The sequence below is a fragment of the Plectrocnemia conspersa genome, unplaced genomic scaffold (assembly GCF_051122295.1).
Source record: "Plectrocnemia conspersa isolate PC_06_02 unplaced genomic scaffold, ASM5112229v1 ptg000011l, whole genome shotgun sequence".
Classification (NCBI taxonomy): Eukaryota; Metazoa; Arthropoda; class Insecta; order Trichoptera; family Polycentropodidae; genus Plectrocnemia; species Plectrocnemia conspersa.
In genome coordinates, this window is record NW_028277175.1 from 10087957 (window position 1) to 10099018 (window position 11062).

At 27.0% G+C, this 11062-nt stretch overlaps 1 protein-coding gene across 16 annotated transcripts in view; it reads left to right on the forward strand.

The window, feature by feature from the left end:
• The window catches only part of br (broad-complex core protein), a 105051-nt gene extending 95274 nt beyond the window's left edge, over positions 1-9777 (forward strand). For 10 of the 16 annotated variants that reach the window (XM_088197637.1, XM_088197641.1, XM_088197642.1 and 7 more), the window contains one exon: positions 9252-9777. In XM_088197637.1, the coding sequence (XP_088053763.1) occupies positions 9252-9601 (350 nt within the window). In that variant the 3' untranslated portion in view covers positions 9602-9777. Of the gene's footprint in view, positions 1-808; positions 1335-6068; positions 6375-9251 lie in introns of those variants that run through there. The other 6 variants (XM_088197648.1, XM_088197649.1, XM_088197650.1 and 3 more) reach the window with 3 other exon arrangements.
• The last annotated feature ends 1285 nt before the right edge of the window (positions 9778-11062 follow it).

Below are 11062 nucleotides of genomic sequence, written 5' to 3' on the forward strand. Positions count from 1 at the left end.
ATTGGGACACGCACAATATGCCCAATGTAAAAAAATATACGGCCCAACCACAAAGCGCGCACTTGTCTCCCGAAAATCTTTTTGGCAAAACTTTAAGAGAAAATTATATGAGAGAGAGAGAGAAAAAAACGTTTATTTTATATATTCGTCTTCCCAGGTTGTGCAAATTGCTTTCGTTTGGCAACAATTGTACCAATTGGTTCCGCTTTTTTGGGACCTGTTGGATTTTATATCATCACTGCTTATATTTTTATTGTTTTTGTCTACTTAGATGTCTGTCTATTTAGAGTTCTAGTGAACTTACAGAGTTGATTTGCTCAAAGGCAAACGTCCTCTTTTATTTTGGTGTTGGATTCACATTATCCTATTTACACTTATGTTTATATATTTTTTTATATATATATATCTATATTATTTTGACGAAAATATTACCAACGCTTTGTACTTCCCTGGGACATGGATGAATAAGAAATTTTTAAATAATTTTCTCTTCTTCACTTTGTACGGTCGATTGAAATTTAATTTTACATTTTACAGCATACATTTACATTGCATAAATATATATATAAAAAAATTGCTTTTTTTAATTTTATATACATTTTCATTGATCAATGAAGATTTTTAAATGTTAATTATATTTATGATTTCAATTATTTATTATTTAACTATATCAGTAAGTCGTATCATATATACATGTGTATGTATATATATGGCCGCATTTAAAAATCTTCAATTGTAACAAAACTTAGCTAATTGAACTCATATCAAATCTCGTGACTAATGCGTGACTTTGTGGTTGGGTCCGCAGTGGGACCCCTGGGGTCAGGCCACCGCTGCGATGTTTGCGGTAAGCTGCTCTCTACTCGCCTCACGCTCAAAAGGCATACAGAGCAACAACACCTGCAACCTCTTCATTCAGCACGCTGTAGCCTCTGTCATAAAGTATTTCGTACCCTGAACTCTCTGAACAACCACAAAAGCATCTATCACCGGCGCCAGAAAGGACAACCGGCGCAAATACCACCGGCCGATATCAAGATCCCGCCCCACCACCTCGACAATGTCTTTTTCAAATTCAAAGATCAGTTCGACGCTTAAAACTCGCGCGAATACGACGGAAACTCAAATATTAGTAGCGATTTAGTTTTAATTTTGATATTATCGGTTTGTAACGTTGATTTCGACGAGTAAACTAGCATGGAAATGGTCGTCGGTGCAAAAACTGAGCACTTTTCCAAAGTCAGTTAGGTGTTTTCCTTTTTTCATTTTTGATAATGTTTCACACTATTATGTTTTGAGAGCGTGGTAGCTTTTTATAAATTTTCAATATAAACATATATATATATATTATATATATATATAATATATTTATTAACGCTCTATTGTGATAATCAAATTTATCAAATATTATATATTAGTTAAAATAATTCAGGCCTTCCATAAAGCGTTATTTGTGTTGATTTTTTTCTTTTCTTTGTTATTATTTTTTAGTTATATTTATATAATTTTTATTCGGAAAATATTATTAATTATAATGATAAAAAATATTTTATTACTTAAATTAAATGTGTTTTATTTTCATATATAAAACAATAATACTCTTAACTATGAAAAATACGTACACGTTTGTGTATATATAAATAATATTATAGATATTTTAAGTCAAAAAAAAATTTATATATGTTTATAGATAAAAAAAACTATTTGAAATTGAAAGGTTAACAAAATTTTATTTTTTATTTGATTTATTATTTTAGTTTCGATTGGCGAAATTTTGTGATAAACCAGCAATTTAGACCAAATTTTGAATTTTTAAATGTTAAACGAACTTATTTTTAATATAAAACTATATTTAATTAAATAAATTCCATGTATGTCAATAACTATTATAATATATGTGTATTATACATATAAAACTGTATGTTGGATTATTAACTCATAATTTACATGACCACTTCCATTTATAGTTTAATTTAATTTTTTTTCATAACTCTAATTAGTTAATTTTTTTGACATTTAAAACTAGAATTATTGAATAATTTTAAGGTTTACAGTTTTACAAAACACGTTTGTTAATACGTTTTATTAAATAATTTGTGAAACGCTAACTATTTAGCTAAGAAAAACTTATATGTCTATTGTACACTCGTTACACCAAATATACGGCTATGATATGTATCGAATACATTTCAATATGCATCATAGCCTATAATGGTTACATTTATGACTATTTTTTGCCTATACATGAGAATAATGTTGATATTTTTATATTTAATTAATTAATTTAAAACATTTGAATGTAAAAAGATTTTAAATATTAATTGTCAATATTCCAGTCAACATTATTCTTGTTACAATTATTATTTTATTATTATTATGAAGTACAATTGTTTAACTATTATTTGTAAATATATATATCTGTAGGTATAATGAAATTGATTATATTGAATGGCTTAAGGTGTGGGCAATATATCCTACAAGGATGACATTCCGCCTAAATTTTTACACTACATACTTAATAGATAGGCTAATAGTTTGTTATGATTATAAAAATATATATATTTTTTATCAGATTTTGCCATTTAAGAATTACTTTAAAGGGTATCGGGGCGTTTAATTTATAGATGTAATATCTCGCTTATATACTTTTAATTTTTAATTGATTGAATACTCTTTAAGACTGTTTCTGTGACCTGTTTTTATCTTTTTTTTATTTAAATTTTATATAAATTTGTTTATAAAATTGTCTAATATATTATTTTTGTCATTCTTTAAATATTATTCTTGTTCTAAAAAATGTCTCTTGTTATTGCCTTATTATTGATAATATTATTTTTTAATTAATGATTGTCAAAGTTGAAATTTTTAAATTGCTAATTTATTATTATTTTTTAGTAGAAGGAATATCTATTTTATTATAATTATTATTACATTTTCAATATATTAGTTATTTTTATTCAAAAATTTATTATATGTATGTAAATCAACTTGACAAGATGTTTCCATAATAATGAAAAAAAATGCTCTTAACCAAAATTCTTAATGTGTTCAACGTCGAAATACGCTACGTATTTTTTTTAATTAGGGTTTTTAGATTAAATTAAACTTATACTTATATTTCTAATTTATATTTATTTATATACATAATATATATTTCACGATTTTATTCACAAAACTAAAACTATGTAAAAACACACATGGAACGCCCTTTACAATTACATAAATCAAATAACAGTCTTTGCTTGCTTCTTCATACTTTAAACTCTTATTTTCAATAGCGCACAAGTATAATTATGACATGAAATAAAATAATAATTTATTATTTGAAACATCTTGAAAAGTTTCATCACGTGTGAAGAAATGTTCTCTAAAAAATTGCCAAAAATGAGTTTCTCTAGAACTGATTGTAAAGTATGGTAAAAAACAAAATTAACCTTAAAATTATGCCACACAATTTAGATATTTCTATTGTGAAATATTTATATATTAAACTGTCATAATCATACATAACTTGTATGCATTGATTAATGTTGATAATCTCGTTAACGTTTCCGTTATATAAAATGTTTATGGCTCAACGCTGTTTTAATAATAATAATAATAAAAAAATTGGCATTACTTTTAAATATATATATATATATATATATATATGAATAAGGAAAGTAGACAATAAAATCTGAAATAAAAAAATACTAATTTGCAAGATCATATTTTTTGTATTTACATCCCATACGAATTGTTATTAATATTTTATATCATGCTTGAAGCATGCATACAAAAAAAATGAAAAAGCTTTATGGGGTATCTAATAAATATGTGATAACGAATTGTTAGAAAAGTTGGAAAAAATGTTTATTGTATTATTTTTAATCTTGTCGCTAAACTTTTGCAATTTTGTTGGGCATTTATATTTATAATATATATATATAAAAAACGAACAATTTTAAGAACACATAAATTATGCAGCCATAAATTGTTTATTGTTAAATAAATTTAATTTTAAGTTCAGAATCAGTGTAATTCTTACAACGTATTTAATTACAGTCCTTGATCTCTCAATGAATATTATATACTATGCAGGTAATATTTATATTTGTATTTAATATTTTTAACAAAACTACATTCATTCAGCTATGAAACATAGTCTTCTTTTTATTCTAATGACATTTTTTTATATATATTATTATATTTATTTATATATTTTTCTCAAACCTAAACTTTAATGGACTGATATTGAGTAGGTAATTGTATAGGCCGTATATTATATGTTTCATTTAGGTCTATAATAAAAAAAAACTATACTGCTATTATTCAATTAAGAAAAGTTATAATATATTGAATACAATTAAAGATTGAAATGAAATTGGTAATAAAAAGAAATAATAAAGAAATTGATTTCAAAACATTTTTTACTTCTGTCGTTTTTTCCATTTTTTTCTTTTCTTTAACAATTTAACCTTTTACATGTGCGAAATGTTACACTTTTATTTATTTTTTATCCTGTGTTATTATTGAGCAAAAGTGGTTTTGATTAAATACATCATTTATTGTACTATTTATATTTTAATTTAATATTTTCACTACAACAACGTAAATAATAATATTTTTTCAAATGATAATATACGCTTTTTAATTTAGCACTACTATTTATATAATATATATAAACATAAAACTTAATCCTTTCCATTTCCAGTATATAAACTTAATCCCAATCTCACGTAATCGTTCAAGTGTTATCGTATGCATGGTAGGAATATAAATTTAATTCATGGTGAGTCATACAATTGTTTTATAAAAATGATTTATTTACAATTATAGATAAACTAGAGCATTGTTTCAACATGAGTTAATAGTTTATATTGTGTTTTACATTAATTCTGTAACATTATTGAATGTCGTTGAAGTTTTTTTGTATTAGGCATGTGTTTTTAATGAGCTTCAGTATTTATAAAAAATGTGTACGGACCATATATGTACGTTAGCAAATTTTGTAACACTTCCATTCTGCATGCTTCTCCGAGGTGGCTTTCTTTTACTTCTGTTATATGGTTTTCGTTATCGATTAACTATTTACAAAAAATTATATATATATATATATACATATATATATATTTATTATATATTATATATGACGCTTTTTTGATTAAGCTTTTTTTTTGTTATTTACATACTTTTTTTATGTTTTTTTTATTTATTTATTTTTTCTAAATAAATAATTTATATCTACATCCTTGCCATTATTGATTAACTTCGATATATAAATATATAAATATTTTTATAATATTATTTATTAGTCCTGGGTGTAAATTAGTTTACATAGTGCTAAACATGCATTATGATCAAATTTATCATTGCTTCTAAAAATGACACATCATCTTCCTTTATATTTAGCCAAAAATCGCCGCTTTTTCACAATCATCAATGTAGATTTTCTATATATATATTATACACATGCAAGCCAACGGGAATGAGAAGTCTTCGTCATATTTATATATTTATATATATAAAACATACATATTCTTACTTACCCCATAATCACTCTCTTTAGTTTTAATATTTAATAGGTAATTAAAAATTTTGCTTACAATTTCGATAAAATTATATAATCAGTTTTCATAAATCTCTTGAATAGCTTACCTTACTTGTGTCATGATTATACATTACATTGTTATGAAATGATTCCAATTATATTATAATATATGATGTAAATAGGAGAATTATAATATTTTGGATCAGTTCTGTTATTACTAAATATAAAAATATATATATATTATATATTATTTCGGTTGTATATTAAGTTTTAATTTTAAGCGTTCGGTTCAATGTGGAAACGTGGAGCTGATTCGAAATGTAACTCTTTTATTTACAGTAAGTAAATTAAGAAACGATGGTCACGGAGATCAATTCATGAAATAGTAGACGGTGTCACGGCTGGACGTATATAGACGTCTTACATATGTATATATACTTATATATATAAAAATTAGTATGAATTGCTCGTCCATCTATAAAAATGCATATGTGTGACGTTGGGGCATTGTCGGGGTGTTTCCGTTGTCTGCTTGCAGGCAAGAAATTGTTTTCGTGCCAGCTCTGCGGTAAAGTGCTCTGCTCAAAGGCATCCCTCAAGCGGCACATAGCGGACAAGCACGCCGAGAGACAGGAGGAGTACAAATGTGCCATCTGCGAGCGGGTCTACTGCTCACGCAATTCCTTAATGACACACATCTATACATACCACAAGTCCAGGCCTGGGGAGCTGGACAACAAGTTTTTTTAGTGATTACCTCGGGCTAAGCGACATTGGTGTGACAAATACGGAAAGCTGGTTCAATAACAACATCTATATGCAGCGAATAATTGCAGCATTGAAGGTTAGATACGTTTTTTTAGAGCTTTTTTAATAAGGGTTTAATTGAAACGGAGCAACAGCGTACTATATCGATTTTAATTCAATTATATAACGTAGCAAACAGACTAATACATTATGTTATATATATTATAAGAACATATTATTTTACTATATATATATATATATATAAGTACTTGAAATTGAACTTTTATTAATATTTTATATTGAACACTCAGGACTGTCCATTTTCTGTTTATAATAATTCCCTTTATATTTCCATTTTATTTTGCCATTGCTTTCATTATTATAATTTGATTTCATAACTTTTTTTTATTTTTATTTTCAATTCATGATTTTAATTGCACCTCCAAGGCAATTTTTTATTATACATTTATCGGTTAATAAAAAGTGTATATTTTTAAAACAGACTGTATTCATTTTAAATAGTTTTTGTATGTGCTTCTCCGTCCCGAGTCCCTCCTACATGAGATTACTGTTGAATGTTTGCTTGCCGCATGCTTCTTTCATTTGTAAACATGTCACTGTCGTTCCCTCTACGTGAAGTGCTGATTGTGTAGTTACTATGACATTACTTTTATCATATATCGGCTTAATGTCTAGGTATTGTTAAATGTCATTTTCGATATATATATTATATATAATATTAATTACATAAGCTTGAGTTCAGTTTATACGTATCGATTACTCATAACATTGAACTGTTTTAATTAATAATTTTAATTTCAGATCCTTTATGTACACTACCGGATAGGTTCGATGAATTGACGAGCCACTATTATAAATATATATAAAAAAACAAACAATTTAAGCATTGGTTCAACTAATTTGACATTTAGATTACATTATTATTTTTTTAATTGACTTAGTCTAAAAAATTGAAATTGTTTACGTTATGTTCCAAAAAGTCACCACTGCACAGACACTGACAACACTAAGGTAACCAAAAATCCATTGAAAATTAAATACCGGGAATGCTTATAGGTAGTATTATTAATATTCACAATTTTACAAAACGTATATTTTTTATATATATGTATATAAATACAAATGTAATATTCCTTACGAGCTATAATTAGCTCTTTATTACTAGATATTTTGCCATCATAAATGCACGGCGTAGCTCAATTTTTATTAATCATCACAATATTCATCCATGAAATCGAAAAAACTAGGAAAAATGAATCTGTGATGATCGATCGGAATCATAATTAAACCAATTACTAATTCCGATCTCCCAGACACGATTGAAATTTATGTGGGATTCAACGATTCAAGCCCAGGATTTTATGGTGTAAGTCATTAAATTACACCACTGATCTAGCGATCCTAATGGTACGAAACATTATTATTATCATAAACAAATATAATAAATTTATAAATATGTCTTAAAAAGTCGCATAAATAGACTTTAAAAAATGTGTGCTATAAGCAATGATGTTGCACAATTTCGAGGAAATGAGAAGAAAAAATTAGGCTTATTATTTCTTACCCAGTGCAGTAACTTCTATATAAAAAGTAATCAGAATTTTATGTTTTTAAATAAATAAGTTTTCTTCTTCTAAAATTGTTAGGATATTATTAATGATGACATGTAAAATTTAACGATTTATATTTCTTAAAGGAAAGTATCTTTTTATTATACTTATTTTCTCGGCAATAATTAGACCATTTACTGTGACATTTCACGTTATTTTTCTTAATAATAATGCAGCTATAATTTCTATGTCCCGAATCATAGCTATGGGTTGAATAAACCGATTATTTAAATGCCCTTAATCTTTCCTTTACTGTGATGTACACCAAGTGTACATGTCATCTTATTATGTGAATGGTCTCTACAAATATATCGAATAAAATATTCATAGTTGAGCTATTCTTCTGCGATACACGATATATAAGTAATTATCGAAAATGACAAAAATAAATATTCCATCATCAAAATCGAAGTGTCAATTCACCAATACAGTCAAACGTATTGCGTAAATTGCTTTGTACGGTATATTTTCAATATATTTTTTTAAACAAATATTCAATATGTTTAATTTCTGCATTTATACAGAATAATTGCAATTTCCAATACATTACCGGTTTTCAGTATTTATATTACAATAATTATTATTTTTAAAATCACTATTTTTTGTACACCTTTACATGTACACTGAGTGTACATCACTGGAGCGCAGATTTTTTTGGCACCGTGAGGAAAAAAACTAGCTTATAAATTTATTGCACTGTACCAATACTACTATTTTACTCCTCTTTCATCCTACAACTTTTAAGATGTGATATAATAATTTATTAAAAAGGATCAAATGCGCTTTGTGTGCTATATTTCAAAAAAAGGTGTTTGGTTAATGTTAAAAAGGAGAAGACTAATTTATGATCATATATATTTAAGTTGTAAGTTGCACTTTACTGCTCCTATTATTTTTTTAGAAAAAAATAATGTATATTTAATAAAAATATTTTGCTGAAAGTCTAAGCTGGTTATCTACATAGCACTCATAAGTTTGTTACAAAAGTCTAATAAAGAACATGTTCTTTTTAATGCGACTAATATGGTTGCCTGTCAGCGACTAAAGGTGTGCACAGTCTAACAAAAAATATACAGAAATCTAACTGATCATTATGGCTTAATTATAAGCTTATTTTAATTATTATTGATAGATCATATTTCTTTAAGTAGAATATCTACATATCTAAAGCTAGTTAAATCAATGCCATAGTAATAATAATTTTGTAACCAAAACTATAGATTTTTTATAGTTGTGGCTCATTATATCAATTAATCTGTTCGGTATTGTATATACAACTTATCAAATCGCATTAATATCAAAGATTAATCTTTGTTTTTCTTGTGGTGGTATGGTATTTGCAGGCGGAGGACTACGCATGCCGCCACCTACGTCGGGAGGCATCAACGAGCCGCAAGAATGTCCTTACTGTCGAAGGACCTTCTCGTGTTATTACTCACTCAAAAGGCATTTCCAAGACAAGCACGAACAGTCCGACACGTTGTACGTTTGTGAATTCTGTCACAGACGTTACAGGACCAAAAACTCCCTAACGACGCACAAAAGCCTCCAACACCGCGGCTCGAGTGGCATGCTCAAGCGCCTGCTGAAAACGTCGGCGCTGCAGAGCGCCTTGGCGCCTTCGCCGCACCACCTGTTCGATCTGGCGGCCGCCGGGGACCCGGGGACGCAACCGCCACCGGGCATTCAATGACTGCAACTCACATAACGCCAGTGGATCGCTGCCTGCACGTTAATTTCCCCTAGTTATAACTGATTGTATCTCTTAGTTTTACTTAGAGGTGAAAAGACTCTCGACGTTGAAGTGCTTCTTGCCTCACATTTATTTTATACATATACATATATAATCATAAGATGTTATCTCAAAAACTGTTGTTTATCTAAAAAGTGATTTTGGACTAATTTAACAATATCCTCATACAACATGTGGTATAATTATAAGTGATTATTATAATTTTTCTTAACGTATATATATACATATATATATTAAATTTTGCACTTTTTTATTTAATACTCGTCGCTATCATGTTAAAAGAAACAGTGCACAAATTCAGTATATATATATATATATATAAATAAATTTTTATATATATATATAAAAATTTACAGGTAAGGAGCGAATTTTGTTGGAAAAATAAATGTGAATATCTCCATTATACTAAAAAATAATTTGCTTTTGATGTCATTTATATTGATGCAAGCTCTGCATTTGACCAAAAAACCGTTCATTACCATTGTTAACGTAATCTAAATTATGGTGATTTGAATGGCGATTTGTACAGTTTACACATACTATATCTCAATTAATTCAGTTTATCAAATTTTAAACAAAACTTAAATTCGAGTGGCTTATTAATTGAATCTTATACGGATACATATTAAAATATTAATCTTGTCGATAAACCGTAATTGTTATCAATTGCTGCAACCACCGCAGCAATGGTGTTTGGTTTCAGACTGTTAGATCTGTTAGATCTTTGACCAAATGCAGTAAACATTTCCTCAATTCTGATAAATTTAAAAAAAAATATAAAGGAGATGTTCACATTAATTTAAGTAACAGTATTCGTACTGCGCCCCTTATTTTTAATCTATGTCTTGATTTTCAATTATTAAATATCATTTTTAAATTTGGACAGTGTATATGAGAGGAAAAAAAACGCAATTATGAAAATTGAATACAAAACGTAGTACAAAATTTTGCTTAGACATGAATAAAAAGTTAAAAACTATTTTTGCTAAATCCATAGACTATGTAATAACTATTAACTACCTCTATCAGAATAAATATAAATAAGATAAAAATAGATATTTACAATTATAGTCATTAGACTATTATTCATATCAAGTGTTTAAGTAAACAATATTTTAAATCAATTATACGGTCTACTCTGTGGAAAAAAAAAGTATGTATACATATCCAGTTTGTTTCGTCGGACCTTACAAAAAAATTGTGGTTAACCAAATATATAAAATTTATATCATTCGCCATACATATTATCATAATCATATCCGAACGTTTAAGGATATGTATAATATATTTTTTTAAAGTAAAGGTATTTGTTAAATTATCTTTTTGTTGTTAGTAAAAAGATCTGAATTATTATATAATGTATATTTTTCTACATATCTTGAAAATTGATTTTTTATAAGC